This window comes from Heterocephalus glaber, unplaced genomic scaffold (genome assembly GCF_053883595.1).
Source record: "Heterocephalus glaber isolate CG9 unplaced genomic scaffold, H.glaber_assembly_v1.0 deba00001538, whole genome shotgun sequence".
Taxonomy (NCBI): Eukaryota; Metazoa; Chordata; class Mammalia; order Rodentia; family Bathyergidae; genus Heterocephalus; species Heterocephalus glaber.
This window is the reverse complement of record NW_028258333.1, coordinates 32,353,447-32,370,498: the sequence shown is the minus strand read 5'-3', so window position 1 is coordinate 32,370,498 and position 17,052 is coordinate 32,353,447. Positions and strand designations below refer to the sequence as shown.

The 17,052-nt window shown below is 36.0% G+C and overlaps 1 protein-coding gene across 5 annotated transcripts in view; it reads right to left on the bottom strand.

Annotated features, from left to right (window-relative positions):
* Positions 1 to 5,111: 5,111 nt before the first annotated feature.
* Positions 5,112 to 17,052, bottom strand: part of Parp8 (poly(ADP-ribose) polymerase family member 8) — a 183,372-nt gene continuing 171,431 nt past the window's right edge. For 2 of the 5 annotated variants that reach the window (XM_021261439.2, XM_087189370.1), the window contains one exon: positions 10,221 to 10,480. In XM_021261439.2, the coding sequence (XP_021117098.1) occupies positions 10,404 to 10,480 (77 nt within the window). In that variant the 3' untranslated portion in view covers positions 10,221 to 10,403. Of the gene's footprint in view, positions 5,369 to 6,009; positions 10,481 to 17,052 lie in introns of those variants that run through there. The other 3 variants (XM_021261437.2, XM_021261440.2, XM_004848543.3) reach the window with 3 other exon arrangements.

The window sequence follows — 17,052 nt, the reverse complement described above, 5'->3', positions numbered from 1 at the left end:
TTTATACCTAAAATGTACCAATAAACTTAATGGTGGAAGAAAACAAAAATAAGGGAGGGAAGTAGAGTTGAAGAGAGGGGAGGGGATTGGGGTAAAAAGAAGAATCAAGATATATCATGTACAAGTACAAATTCCCTATGATGAATGTGATCATTATGTATATCTAAAATGTAGCAATAAAGTTAATAAAAAAGAAAGAGAAAATATTTGCTGCTAACTTACATGAGGTAGTAGAAGATATCAAGAAATTTTTAAAAATACAGTTTCTTCCTCAAAAGAGCTTCCAATCTAGTGGGAGAAATGAGACAAGCCGGGTGTTGTTCTTAAAGAAGAATGTGGTGGACCCTAAGAAGTGTTTGAGTTAATAGCTATGAGATTATACAGAAGAGAGAATACAGGTGGTGACAGGCCACAGAGAAAAGATTTCCTCTGAGATTTTAAGAGGATGAAAATCAACTAATCTGATGGGGGAATTGGGTAGAATGATTCAAATAAAAAAAAAAGAGTGAGGAAAGGCATGGAATTAAAGTGTTGAGTGTTTGGTGAATTTGAGAATAGACTCCAGTTTGGCTAGAACTAAAAAGTAAGTGAAGTGACTTTGTTATACATCAATGAAGAGGGAAAACTGTTTTCTTTCTCCACAGAAGATCAAATGCAGTTTTGGAGGTGTGGTCTGTACACTACCGGAAACCACAGAATCTTTTGTTTTGATAAGGTCTTCAAGGCTCAGTAAGAAGTTTTTTGGCCTGGGTTTTAGCTCAGTGGTTCTGGTGCCTGCCTTGCAAGTGCAAGGTCCTGAGTTCGATCCCCAGTACCAAAAAAAAAAAGTTTTTTTCCCTGAATGTACCAACCTATGACTCCAGGTGTCATGCTCTTATAGACTAGATTCTTTTAACACAAACACTATGTCTTGAAGATGAAAGATGAGCTTCTAGACAACACCTGTCAGATGCTAATTCTTTTATAGATGTTTTGAAAAAGTGTTTTGAATAGAACAAAATCCCTGAGATGATAAATATTGTAGCCATTCAGGGGAGTCAGAGATATTTTGGGTGGATACTTGACATTCTTAGGGACTGAGTGGATGTGGTAGGCCAGACAGATGGCTTTCAACATGGTGACTTTGGTAATGGAGGTTGCCATGAGCAGGAATAAGGCAGTGGGTAAGAGATCACCATGCTATTTTGATGGGAAAATGCACTAACACTCTAGACACTCATTCTGAGATTCATAAAACATGCTTCACCTCTGTAAAGCGACACACAATATGATCATGAAATTTAATGTTCGCTTACATATATTTTTTAAACTTCTGCATAGTATTAAAACGTGGACTACACAGATGTCAGCTGTTTTCTGAATGTTAACACACAGTTTAGTATCTTGGTTCAAATTCAATGCAGTTTCTTCTGCCCTCAACAAATTCCATGGAAATTCCCATAGTGTTAATGAAAGAAAGTGGATCCATTATTCATTAAGTTGTTATTACATGAAGGTCACCAATAGCTCCTGGTAAGTAGGGGTAGACACAGAAAATGTTAAAGATGAAGGTAAAGATTGTGAACACCTTCTTTCCAAAGTGGCCAGAATCACTTTTTTGTCACTTTTTTCAATATTTATGAAATGTAGATGCTACATAAACAAGGTTTTAAAAAATTAAATATTGAATGTTTAGCAGGTTAAATTTACACAGTGAAGCATAACATTAACAAAGATTGTGGTCGACAGTAGACTGTAGTGTTTAGAATCCAATGTTTTATACAAAGAGCCCTAAAATAGTGATAGCTTATGTCATGGCTTCAAAAGAGCTATAAAGTGCTGCAGAAATGTGGAACACAGAGGTAGCTTTTATGGCTGTGATTGAGGAAATGTTCACATACTTGATGGTAAATGAGCTGGATCTTGAATTTCAGTTAGATTTGCAGCAGGCAGCAACTCACGGGAAAAAGTTCCATACAATAAAATGCAGAAAGCTGCACCACTCCAGGGCTTCTGTATGGTCAAATTAGAAAATTGGCTTTGCTATAAACTTACAACTATTAAGAAATATGTATCCCAGAAGTCAACCAGGAAACACATAAAGAATAGAAATGTTCCCAACTACAGAGCTGCAAAAATTAAGATATATGTCACAGAGTAGTATGCATAATAAAATTAAGGCTTGTTACATTTTATACCATGTTAGAAGAATGCAATTGCTCTGGAAGGAAACTTATTTGCCCATTGATTTATAATTATGTGTTTAATTCCATCATTGATATATTTTTATTGGTAATATTAGTACTATAGTTTAAAGTATCTCACTTTCTTGTATGCCAAGTAGTTAACGACTTGCAAATGGACTCTTTAATATGCTAGATGCTCATTATTCTAAGGTAATTATTTAGCAAAGTAATGATCCTTCGGTTATGTAAATTACTGACATTAAATTATAAGTTTTTAAGTATCTGGTTTTATGTTTCATTCTGGGCCTTCAAAACAACCTTCCAGTCCAATTACTGCTTAATCCAAAGTTAAGATGAAATTGTTTACTTCAAGTGAGACAAAGAGATACCATTCTGATACCTAGGGATTCTTGTGCTTGATGTGCAGATGATAGAGCTCTTGGAGCTCAGGGTGATGGCTTATTATATTTTACTCCAGTGGGTAGTTAGATTTATGAATATATTCAGGGCCAATTAGAAGACATATCATAAAGATTTTCGGCTTTCATGCCACTTAAAGACCATTTTGAAGTTTTCATGTGTACGTGTGCAAACACCAAGTACTGGATGTAATCTGTGCCTGGAGGTGTGGATAAAGGGGTGGGCAGGGAAAAAGAAGCAGGCAAACTGACACACCTTTTCCATACTGTGTGTTGAGTGAGATCAGTAAGTATGGTCTGGGAAGATTCACAAGGACCATCTGGTCTAGACTGGGTTTTGGAAGAAGTGAAAATAGATTGATGCCCAAGAGAGGGAGATGTTGGAGATGAGGAGTAGAACAGGAGAAAAACACATGTGGGAGGACAAGAAAAACAATGTCAGCATCGCCAGTACATCATGTGATTCCAACACGGAATGGAAGGAAGGTGGTAGAAAATAAGGATGGAGAAGGAAGAGAGGAAATCAGCAATGAGATCATGAAGGATAACGTGTAACAAAATTTTACTGAGTTGAGAAGTTGGGAGGTGACGAAGGCTTTTAAATAAGGGAGTTACAAAAATCAGATTTATGTTTTAGATCCCTTTAGCTTGGAAATCATGGAAGGGTAGTCAGGAAGGAGATAGCCTCTCTCTGAGAAATCCTTTCTGAATACAGTAGGCTGCATGTTTTCAAAATCCCACTTTCATGGTATCACTCATCTGAGGACTGACAGTGATTTTTCAGTTGCCAATTGCATTAGGTGCAACTCCTTTCTTTCTAAGGTCTCTTGAACAAAACCACAGCCAACAGTCTCTCAAATCTCCCTCATGGAACCTGTCATGGCAATCAACTCTCTCTTCACTGACTCTTCCTAGTCTGCTGCTTTGCCAACCTGGGGTCTCAGCAATAATAAACTTGGTTGACTAGAACGCTCCAGAGGTGAGACTCAGAAACTCTGTTACTACGTTTGGGAAATAGTGACCTCTCTGATAAGAACACTTACTAACATATTTTAGTTATTTTGAGAGGAAAATTAGATAATCTATGTAAAACTGTTTTCTACAGTGTTGCATAAAATAAATCCTGTGCATAAAAAAACATGAGTTCAAGAATACATGAGTTTTTAAGATGACTTGAAAGTAAGAGTGGAAAAAGGGATCAGGAGGCAGAGAGTAGAAATGATCAAGGCTGTATATATGCATGTATGGAAATGCCACAGCAAAACCTATTAATTTGCACAATGTTAATAATTTATAATAAAAAATGTGTTTCATGGGCCAGGGATTTAGCTCAGTGGTTTCGCCGCCTGCTGCCCAAGTGCAAGGACCCAAGTTCGATCCCCGGTACCAAAAAAAAAAAATGTGTTTTAAACTATATGTTTGATAGCTCTGAAAATATCAGTCTTCTCATATACAAATTACAAGTCATTGCCACTTGAAGTAGTTATAGAGGGACTCGGCAGTTGGACACAAAATTAGAGGCAAATTACTCAACAGATTCTCAGTGATTCCAAACCTTGTCCTTACAATAAAGCAGCCTGTGGACTGGGGGTTGTGGCTCAGTGGTACAGTGCTTGCTTAGAAAGTGCAAGGCCCTGGGTTTGATCCCTAGCACCACACATTTAAAAATAGGATTATCATAAGGAATTTATGATGAATATTATGTATATCTAAAATGTACCAATAAATAGTCTTCAAAACAGTGCCCCCGTTTTGAACAAATTCACATTTCTTTTTTAAAGCAACATGTGCAACTTTTTTTTTTTGGTACTGGGGATGGAACTCAGGTCCTTGCGCTTGGGCAGCAGGCGGCGAAACCACTGAGCTAAATTCCCGGCCCAACGTGCACCTTTTTAAAAACAGAAAAACACATGTGCTTTTATTAATCTGGCCAATGGTTATTAAAGTAGGGAAGGGGATTGAGAAGCAAATTAATATGGAAGTTAGAGCTTCTCTAAGAAAAGTAGTTAAAGGGGAGGGGTGGAGGGGTTGAAGGAAGGGCAGGGAAATGGGGAAAAAATAAGAATCAAGATATATTATGTAAAGGTACTGATCTCCAATGATGAATGTCATTATATTGTATACTTAAAATGTACCAATAAAATTAATTTTTAAAAAAGTAGTTAAGGGTCAGAAGAAATGAGAACTCCAGAAGCCAGTGATATTGAGCCACGACATCAAAAACACATCAAAAATGCAAAAAGTCAACAAAAAATTGTCTTCAAATATATGTATTACCAACAACAAAGGTGCTTTGATTTCAACTATTCTAAAATAACTGTTAAAAGACTAGAATGCATCAAGGCAGTCAGTACAATGGCTAGCAGGCATTAGGTTTTTTTAATGAGAATTGTGAAGTGTGTGGTAAACAAGTAAGTGTAAATTAATAACATACTACACATTAACATTAACTTAAAAATTCAAAACAACATTGGGAGTGCAGATTTCATTTCAATGCATACTAAAATACCCAAAGAGAGCTTGTTCAATCAAGCTCATTGCAAGTCTATTTTCTTTGACCTGAGAATTTTCCTTTCACTGTTGTTTTAAGAGTCCTGAGTGAGAGCTCCCACTGAGGGTACTGCTGACATCATGGATCCTCCAAAGCATTTTCCCAATTGCTTCAATCTGGATGATTTGTTTCTTCCTCAGCACGGCTTGCATTTGTCTTTTCTGTTCACCACCGCTGGCCTTGTGCTATTCTTGAATTATTTCCAAATTTGTTTAATTTCAGATTGAAGGCTCCTAGAGGAAAATACAAAACCTAACACTGTTGAGTTGTATGACTATCAAGATGTATTCTAGGTTTTTAACAAGTATTTCTAGGGTAATTGAAATCAACTCAAGCAGAAGTTTCTATTTAAATTTTCTCAGCTACAAATGTATAATGAGTAAAAATTATTTATTATGAGAATACAAAGTTTGTACTTCATAGTTACTATTAATGTGTTTGGAGAACCATATTTATTTATGGACTAATATCTTATTCAACTAATGAGATGTATTTGTAAAAAACAAAAAAGTGGCGCTTTACAAATCATTTCCCAATTATTAATCAGGTCAGTAGTATTTAGAAAATTTAATACAGTTCACCTGAATGCTACCAATAGAAACACTTAAAAACCCCATTTCAATCCTGTATTTCTTGATGGAATTAAAATTAAAATGGCACTCTCACAACCAGTTAAAGCTACTGCAACTAGATGGGGAATACTGGTAAGAGGCCCCCCTCCCCCATTTAAAAAGTATTTTTACAGTAAAAAAGGGCAACATCATCTTCAGAGTTTGTTGAGACTTTCCAATATGTAGTTCCCCAAAACTAGACTCGTCAAAAGGAATATCTAAGGCCTACCCAGGTCTTCAAAATAGTGCCCACATATACCATATTTGTTGAACAAATTCAGATTTATTGAAAGTAAACATTTACATTGGCTACAATGTTAGAACTATTACAAAGCTGGATAAAAGAGGCTTAAGTAGCAATAAAAAGCAAGTGCAATAAAAAGTGAATAGAGAAAATATTTGGCCTTAGTGATCTCTTGGCAGTATTTACATTATGTACATATTGTTAAATATTTATAATAACTCTAAGGCACCAAAGGCTAAATAGCAGGTTGCAATACTATTTTGTGCACAAGTCAAGAAATGTATTGTAAAGAAGTTTGTGTAGTTAAGGAAACATAGGCATATCTTAATGTTTACATAAAGGAGTGGCTGCAAGTTTTAAATCTCAAATGATACATTAAATATTTGGCAAATTGAAGAAATTATTTTTAGAACATTAAATTATGTAGACTATGTAAATAAGCACTATTTTTTACCAACTTGCTGGTAAATGTGTAATGTAATCTATTCAACACAGCTTTTTCACACTCATGGGTATGTTTTGTCTAAAAACTACTTGAAATACTTTTAACCTACAAAACTGTATCCTGTATTTCACAGTGTGTACAAAATCCCTAAGAAAAATTTACTGGGTAATAATATACATCAAATCTATATATAATCTGGCAAAAAATTTAGCAGGCATTAAATGCCAAAATACTTGAATGTTCAGTCTGCCTTTCTGGTATAGCAGTTAGGATTTTTAATCCTTTAACTCTTTAGAGTGGGCAACTATTTGTGGGTGTAGGTGAATGGACGTAAAATTGGCACATATAGAAAACCAATCTTAAAAAAACCTAATTTCCAATTTTGCAACTTGAAATCCTTTCAAATAACTCGCTGAGGGGGCCAATGATGTCATTCACTACACGTGGCTGAAATATCCATGTTATAGTAGAATTAAGAAGTAACTGATATCTATGTCCAGCATGGTCTTAACTGGTGAATTATTTGATGACTACTATTTGTAAAATTTTACTTTTTTCTTACACTAGAAATCCAGTTTACCTTAACAAGCAGTCTATTCTTTGTCTTGAGGTAGTGTTGTAATGAAAAATTCTGCAGGACAATAGAACATCATAAAGTTTTAAAAATGTGCTTCAAATGCCACCCACAAATTTATATTTACTGAGATGGTAGGAGGCCAACATTTCATGCCTGTTTATAACAAATCTCTATCTGGTGAAAGTTGTCCCAACTCTTATAAGGGAGGTGAATTTTTCATGAAAACTTCTTAAACTTCATGCTCTAAGTTATGGTTTTCAAAATATTTTTATTATATAAAGTACTGTGAAAATTTGTTCAGTGATATTAATTCAAAGATTTATAGACTTGCATGTTAAAGATTTTCTCTGTTAGCAAAGGAGAGAAAAATTCACAAATTTCTTCTTTTAACTCTTCAATGAGGAATACTTACAGAATTAACAATTGTTAGGATTACTTTGTTATACTACATGGTATTTGACAAGAACTTTAAGGATGTGGTACTCTTAAAATTATAGTTGAAAAATGACCTTCAAGTCTAATATTTGACTGAGATTTACTGAGCAATAAATATAAAATTTATTTCACTGTAATGTATTCTATGGCACCAAAAATGCCTTTCTATAAATGCATTCTATAGTACTGGGTTATTTGCATGTTACTTTTCTTCCTATCTTAAATGTTCAATCATTTTCCTGTCTTTTATGGAATGAAAGAGGACAAATTATTCCTAGCATAATGTTTACAAAACCAGTAATGCAGGAAAAAGGAGAAGTAATAAATTATGAACCTTCTTCCCCTATTTCAAAAATGAAAATATGTGATTGCCTTTGCTTGCTGGGTTTTTATCTAAGAAAAATGGCTACACAATTAATACAGCTATTAAAAAACATCAATGTACAGATTTCCAATGATTATTAAAATACAATACAATGTGTCAAATGTTTGGAGTCATCAAATAAATCAAGGCATAATATCTAAATGGGGCGACTGAATCAAGGCATGTTAAGTGTTTAAAATATCTAAATATCTGCTTGGACTTTAAAAGCATGATATTCATTTACTAATGGTATTAAATGGAGTTTATCTTTAGACAAATAGATAAGCATCTTCATCAATCTACCATGGTGTTCCCAATTTCAGAAAGTTCAATTAAAAGATCAGCTCTCCTTAAAATAATTGCTTATAGAGGTTCTGATAAAATCTTGGAAATGAAACCTATCATCCTGTACTGTTCTACAACTCAATTAGCGATCATTATAAGACATCTTATTTGACTAACAGGCATCAGAAAAGATGTATACTGTGCAGTTACATTTAATGGGCACTGAACTAACAACTTTCCTTCTTCAGACGGGTGACTCTACTTTTATTTTTAAGTTGGCAATAAAAGTTTTTAATATGTCAGTTTTCTTTCTTCTAAATAATTTCCCTGGAGTATTACAAATTACCTTCCAGTTTAGATTCTAATACTGTATCTTTTACAGATCACCCAAATGTTAAGTAATCCTGGATGGATTAGTCTGGTGGTTTTTAAATTGTGCTGGGAGGCACTCGGAGCTTCCAGAGGGCTGGGCCTAGGGGCCTAACAAATCGGTGAGGTTCTAATCCATCACTCCCAAATCCCATATGACAGCATCATGTCAAAGTCCTGTATCAAATGTCCCACAGAATTAACTTGAAAAACTGATTTAGTTGCCTAAAAATGTTTCCAAACAGGTACAATGAGTTGGGAGACTAGGGGAGTCCTCATCCAGCCATCATCCAGCCCTTCTATATTAACATTATCCCTCAGATTGGCTCTGGGTTCAGAGGCACCAATCAAAACAGATCAATGTTTTAAGTACATACTATCAAAATAATCATATCTGAGCCTCCTTCAGATATTTTTCAGAATAAGTGGTCCTTTCAATTATTTACAGTGTAAGAAAAACAAATGACTATTAAACACTTCCTAAACTACAACCCTTGACAATGTCTATGACCTTTTCCTCACCTTTCATGCCAGACAAAGGAAATAAACACAGAAGTTATCACATTACACTTGCAAATGGTTACACATTTGTATTTTTTTCTTCCTATATAAATTAAAATCAGATATGAGCCTTGATTCAGGGTTTGAATAGAGTGGCACACTCACTAATTAAACTGCTTTCATGAGTGGCCTGATTCCAGAGGCATCATGTAGGAAAATAAACACTGTCAGTTAAAAGTTGAGTAACTCTAGGACTCAAAGAAATAGATTTTGATGAGTACATAATTCTTCAAAAGGAAATGTTGAGAGCTGGTGTTACTGTTCTCTATAAACTTATTTGTATTCTTTTAATATAAAAGAAACTTCAAGGTTTGTCTTCTTTCTCAATATGAAAAAAATAAGCAGAGGTATTAAATGAACAAATATAAAATGCTGGTGTGGTATAAATAAATTTTTAAATATTCCATTGTAGAAAATAAAAGCATACACTATTTCTTTCATTTCTGAGGCCTTTCTTTTAAACATAAGATCACTTGAATATGGATTTAGTCCACCGGGGGATCTATAGTCCCCAAATTATGACTTACAGGTAACACTTTAAATATGTTAAATTGTAACCAATGAGACATTTCTTTAAACAAATAGAAAAATTGTCCGCAAACAGTTCTTGTGAATGAATGGTGGTAAATTTAGCCCATATCCTGGTTTATGTTGATTTGCTTCTTACTGAATATTATCTTCTTTTCATTGAGTGAGGATAGAATGGTGAAAATTCAACATCTCTCTTGTCAAAATATGTATGTATGAATATACACACAAATCTACACAGCCATACATCTTGATGCATGAAACCACTTGTATGTATATTACATACTAATTCTGGCAAAGCATTGCTTCTAGGACTTAATTCTTTTTATAACCAAATATAGGAGAATATTCCTCCAAAAACATTTGAATAGCCATACCACTAATTATATCGCACATCAGAATGTGCAAACAGTGTACTTATTGCAAAGTATCTGATAGATTTAGATGCCATTATAAAATGTTATCAATTCTATTTTTATAACCTAAAATGTCGGTATATAATACCAAATATCCAATTAAAGAATTTAATATAAAAATATCAGCACAAAACTGTTTTTTCAATCTGTTTATTGTGTATGCAACCCAAACTTCAGTTTAAGTGCTGTTTTAATTTTATTACTAGATTCCATAACCCTACAACTGATAAATTTTATACCACTTTAGGTATTTAATGAGATACTTAGAAATGCGAAGAAAAAAATTCGTATTCAAAGCGTTGAATTTGTTTATAATAACAATAAAGTATTTTGTCATCTTCTTCAGTTCAAAATCCAGCTTTGAACCCGAGGAAGGCTTTCAAATCACGTTAATTAATGGTGGTCTTTTAACCAGTAGCAGTTTGGTTACCAATTACTCGGAGGATCTCTTTGTGAATGCCACCTTCTTGTGTATTAATATTTGCATCTCCCACTTGGCCATCTTCATAGCTAAAACAGAAAACACAGAAACAAAAAAATGTTTTTTAAAATGTCAGGGTGGAAAATGGATTCAAAATGCTATCCCGATACCTAGAGTACAGCCCAAGGATACAGTGATTTTTCAGTTGTAATTATCAGTGTGTTCTCTTCTGAGCCTACTGCTCACTGGAAAGGACTAGCAAAGGCTGTCATGGTCCCCCAGCTGCCTGTGCTATGCCATGCTTTCATTTACCCCCTACCATTTTAAAGTTAACTTGTTCATCTTCACTGGAAGTACTGCCAGGGTTGCAAGGAGCACCCTGGTGTTTTTGGAATTGCAAGCAACTGTTATGAAGCCAACTGCAAAAGAATATACCACCTTCACTTTATGTTCCTTGAGCTTTGAGCTTCTTCACTCCACCCCACTCCCTGTCAACCATTCTTTCCCTTCTTCTCCACATACTGACACTCACTTCACTCTCTAGCCCTGTTTCTTTGCCATCCCCACATCCTAATTATTGTTCAGCTGTAACTACTCAGCGCTGAATGTCTTCCTTATCAGTTGGTTGTTCATTCTATTTAGTCTGACTATAACATATTCTTATTTCTGCTGGTGCTTCACATAAGAATGCAAGCCTGCTAAGTTTAGCTTAGTATTAAAAGTGAAGATACGATATTCAAAGACAGCAATTCTAAGTTCTTTACAAAGAAATAATTACATTTTAGATAATTCATTTCCTCAATTAACTTACTTGGGCAATAAGAATTTCCAAAGAATGAATTTTCAAACTTCCACGATAATATTCAGAGTGAAATAGGTGATGAATTAATTTTACTGCATAAAAAAATGGATTTGAGACAGAAGCTTTACAGAAGTGGTAATTACTTCAAAATAGATAACCACAGGCATAAGCACCATGTCTCAAAGATTAATGCATGCCACTGTCTTTTCCTCCCATACTTAAATTTTCCAGAAATAGCAAAATAAAGGAAAATGAAACAAATGACATAGAGCAATGAGAATTTAGCTCCTTACATAATCCATTTGCTTCAAGAGCAAGTGATGATTCCATTTGTACAAGACTAAACTCCACACATTAAATGATCCAAGATTGTTGGTCAACTTGGATTAATTCTTCAAAGTTTGCTATTTCAGATATACTCAGTGCATCTCTGTCTCTGTCTTTGTCTGAATAAATATATATTCACACAAAGACATGTATATTAATCACTCCACGGTGCAATATTACTATAAGATAAAGACTGGACTATGTGGTAACAGCCTACCTATGAATATTTTCTCAAGAAATCAAACAGTGAGTGCTCTACTAAGAACCAGAGACATGTTAAATAAAACAATGTGAAGTTGTTTAAATTGAATCAGGTGTTTGTGGCAGATTGTGTAAAAGTATATGTTATTGTGCAAGTAAATCATGTCAAGCTATAGTGTTCGTATAAATCCTGCCTAGTGACCACTGACCAAGGGTAAAAACTAAGCCATTGGCATTTCTCAGCAGGAGGAGGAGACACAATCTGACTCGAAGGTGCAGCCCTAAATTAATAGTGATGTTTACCATGACAGTCAGACTAGCTCCAGCTAAGATATGGACTATGGAAAACAAAAGAGAATAACAAGAAGAGAATGGAAAAGACACGGGTACTTCCTGGAGAGAGAGGTGAGAGTGGTGGCTCCTGGAACTGTTTTGGTTCTTTTTGGCTTTCCAATTTCAGACAACAGCCCACATGTAAGTTTACGTTTCCCAATTTAGGTTTCTTCTGTCTTTATTACATTGTTGCTACAATGAATATACCTACTATATCCTATGTAGTTGGAACACAAGGCTGAGGAAGACATGCTCAGTTTACCTGATACCAACTCTACATGCTACCACCTTCATTCTCTGCAATTTGAAGTTGACCTTTCAATGAGATTTGTCTTTATAACTTCCCATTTTTGCCTTTACCCACTGCGGTTTTTCGTCTGTGCCTACTGCTCACTGAAGTACTGGCAAAGGTTGCCATGGCTGCCTCGCTGTTGGGTTCAGGAGGTTAACTGCTCCCTCTGCGGCATGGAACGCACTGCTCTGCTGTTCTTCCTGAAGCTGTTACTGCACCCCCTAAAGAGCCTGAGATTAATTCTCAATCTCTCTGCATCCTCTTCCTCAGGCTCCCATTTCAGTGATGGTTTTCTACATGATTAACTCCTCAGTTTCCTCTCTCATTATATACAAACTTCCTCGACTCTCTTACCCTTCCCGTTTAACTATCACTCCCAGGCTGATTCCTAAAACTGTATCTCCACTTCTTACATCTTTACCTAATGTAACTATCCACAGACATCACAGATGCAGCACATGTGAAATCCAACTTTGACCCTAGGACTGCTTTTTTTCCCTCTATCCACATCTGCACTTGAGGAACTACTGTGCAACGCCAGCACCTCAGTAGCCCTGGTTCTTCCTCGTGCCTACATTCAATTATCACCACGTTATCTTGCTTCCATTTTGTTATTTCCAGCTACATCTTTTCTCCACGTGATGCCATTATCTTTGTTTGGGGCTTATCATTCATTTACATCTGAGTATTTTAAGTTGCAAGTTGCACATAACTAATGGGTTGTTAAATTAATTTGTCTAAACTAGCATTTTAAGTGAGATTAGAAGAGGAAGTACTAAAAAAAAGTTAAAAAATTAAAAAAATTTTAAAAAAGAACAGGAAGAACTGACTTCAGTACACATAGAAACCGTTATTTTTCCCCCTAAGTCACAATGTCAAACACATTTCTTTTTGTGGTAGAAAAAGTGACCTAGACTATTGAAATAACATTGCACTGTATCTGATCTTTCTGTCTGGTACAGTAAGCCCTCCCATTGTCACTTCTAGAAGACCTATTCTCCACCCATAAACTCATATAAAATGACCTCTGCCTCACTCACAGAACACAGGGTCACTGGCACTGCCACCCTTTCATAATCCCAAACCAAGCCTCCTCTCCAGTCATGTTCCACTGCTCCCCCGTCACTCTTCACGGTCTAAGAAATGGAAAGATTTGTTCTTCCCAAGTAGTACATGTTCACTGACATTCATAAGCACTAGAAATTAATGGAGAAGAGACTTGTGTCTTTTGAATAAGTTACAATAATTTAAGACAAAAAACACAGGGGCAGGGAGAGAGGGAAAGAGGGGGAAAAGAGAGAGAGACAGACAGACAGACAGAGAGACAGAGACAGAGAGACAGAGAAAGAATCAAAACTCAGAGCACAAGCAAGAGCAAGAACCCAGGAGGACAGAGACAGTTTGAACTATCAAAGAAAATTAAAATTTTTATGTTTCCTATGAAACCCACAAGGAAACACAAGACTTGTAGACTAAAGGAATAAACTGGCCAAAGGAATTTTGGTATCTTAAGCTATGAGTTATGCATAATATTAAAGGAAAACAAACCACCATGTGATTTAGACATGTCACAAAGCTTAGGTGTATGAGCTGCTAATGGGAATTGAGAAACTTTCACAACAGAGCACAGAGTACTTCACAAATAGTATAAACACTAGGTTGTTAATGGAAGAATAACGTTCATTTCTTTCCAGAAAGCAACAATAAAATACAAGAAACATGTGATCAATACTGAGATGATATGCTTGGCTGGGGATTTTTGGTAGAAGGAAAATAAAAAAAATCTAAAAGGAGGCAAAAATAAAAGTAAAAGACAATAAAAGGAGGTTAAAAAGTACTTATATTCCCAGGGGGATAGAAAAATTACTAAAATTTTAATGAAAAAGAAAAATTTGCTTTAAACACATTCAAAAGAAAAATGAGATGGCAGATGGAGTTTAGCTGTCTAGAAATCTCTTAGGTATGTCAGGAAGCTTCATAGTAAGAATTTTGAAGGTATCAACAACATTTATTCTCAAACTGACACAGCATCTTTTGTGACAGTTGTAAGAGTGAAACATGTGAATCCATCCCTGTCTCTGTCAATCGGCAACCAAGAAACTCTGGCACCATACTGCCTCCGCAACAGAGAAGAACTGAACTGAATGATATCCCTAATGATCCAAAGTTTCTATGAGAAAACTGATGCTACAAGTACACCGTCTACTTCATACTCCATGTATGACCGCTTCATTCAGTTAGACAATCTGTTCTTTCGCCATTGCTTCAATTCAATACATGCTGAGCTTTTCTGAACAAGTCGTTTTGGAAGATTCTGATGCACGGCTAGAATTTGCATTTTATGTAGAAATAAAATAGAGTTACACAAATAACTGCAAGGCAAGGCAGCCTCAGAGGTACAAAGACAGCAAAATTCAAAAACAGATGTCATTTCTACATGGGAGGTCAGGAAAGGAGTCGCAGTAAAGATCATATTGGTGTGAGCTTTGAAAACTAAGGGTTGGAAGTGTAGCTCAGTGGCACAGCACTTGCCTAGCATGAATGAGAGTCTGGGTTCCAATCCCAGCACAGTCAAACAAAGGAAGGAGGAAGGAAAGAAGAAAAAAGAGAACAGGCAATGGTTTAGATAGTGAGAAGATCAGTCATGTGGAATAATAAAATATGAGTACAGCACAAGAGTGAGACATTACTTGAAAATTATTTTTAAGAAATAGCTCAGACAACAGTTTCATTTGATCAATAGTTTGTACAAGTGATTGAAATAAAATAAAATGGGCTTCACTCTGCAAAATACCATGTTTTTACTTACTATCACGGGCAATGAATACTCAAAACACACTTTAGAAAAACAAACACGGTATAAACAGTGATTTTTATATGCACAGAAAAGTAGGCCCTACACCAGAAGAGAAGGAGCAGTTAACTCTAAGTGGGGAATAATATGAGCAATTTTCTCCTTTTTGAATTTGTCTTCAGTTTCTGAATATTGAGCAGGTGTCACTGTTGTAGAAACAGGATTGTTTAATAAATCCAGCACTGTACAAAATAGGCTCAGAGCAACGAAATCGGAAGCAGGGAGAATGACATTTTGAAATATACCCTGGGGAGCCAATGACAGATCCACAGAGAAAATTGAGAAGATAAACTTGGGAACTGATTAAGACAATGAGAAAAGAACATTGAAAACTATAGCTCAGATTTAAGTCTCTTTGATGGATGAAATTACTGCGTAGGTTAGAGAGGTTGCAAAGTTGCTTAGGGGATTGAAATAATGGTGTCTACTTTGTACATGCTGAGTTAAGGTATTAGCAGGCTTTCTAAGAGCAAACACTCATTGAGCAGTTATAATGTGGGCATTTTGCTCTCTCCTTCCTAACTGCTGGCACTATGCTAGGTACCCAAAGACAAACGGGCTATCATCTCTGAACTCACAAGTATGCAGAGTAATGGAGAAGACCATCCGTGAGAATGGATAATCCAGCCATGGAAACATGCTCAGGCAGTATGCAGGCCAAACAAATGAAAAGCCTGGAGGAATCTGGGGACGTTTCTGAGAGCAGGGAAGGGATGAAGTAAGACCTGAAAGAGGAGTGAGATTGATAAATAGGTATGAGAGGACAGTGGAAGAGAGAATCCATGCTTCCCAAATGAAGTAAAGAGCGAAAGTGTGGAAAGGTGAAACTCAGAGCACACAGTCTAGGCTGTGGGCCTGGAAGCGAGGGGCTGCATCTTCTGGACCCTGCTGTGTCATCACCAAGAGAGAACTGAGGGGCAGATCACTCTGAAGACACCTGGACAGGTAATGAGCAGCTGAAGACTTCTAAGCTGGGGAGTGAGAGGGGAGCTTAAATCATGGAGAGAGACCTGTACTGGAGACAGAGAAAATGGATTTGTTCCAGATTGGGGATAAAGCAAATTCCATCATCGACTCACTATTTCTGATGTCACAGAGACATGTGTGCACTGAGGAATGACTGAATGTTTTGTCTTCTAGCTTCAAAAATAAGTTGTCTCCTCACGATGTATGCTATTGAACGCTGTTTACCTTTTGCAAGTTCATTATTAAAGGCAAAGATAACTCTTACTTCACTTAATGTGTCATTATATAGTGCTCAGTTTATAAATTTTCCTTAGCCAGATGTAGGTGGTTGTGCACAGCTGTAATCCTAGCCACCAGGAGGCTGAGTCAGGAGGATCACTGTGACTTTGAGGCCAAAGAGTTCAAGTCCAGCCTGGGCTACAGAGAAAGACCATGTCTGAAAAAAATTGTGTCTGTCTCTTTAGATATATCACAAACTTTGTTTTGACCTAAAATTAAAGCATATATAGGAAAACATTTTCTTTCCTTTTTGTCTGTTTTTGTTCATTCATTAAACATCTACTAACAAGTCATCGTGTCTTAGGTGCTGTGCAATGGGCTGCACATGCAGCTCAGAAAACGAAGAAGGAATCTCCACTTGAGGAACCTATAGTCTCTTGGAAGAGTCAGACGATGAATAAAGTGAATTTTAAAGAGAAATTCTGCTCTGGGCTGTGGGAACAACAGAAGACATTACTTTTGACCAGAAGATCGGTGGAGGAGATGATATTTGAGCAACACCTTAAAAATATAAAATAGATTTTGGATAAACAGTCCTTATATTGATGTCGCACTGAGATGTGAGACTTGCATGGCTCCAGGACCTGTATGGGCTCAGTCCTATTTT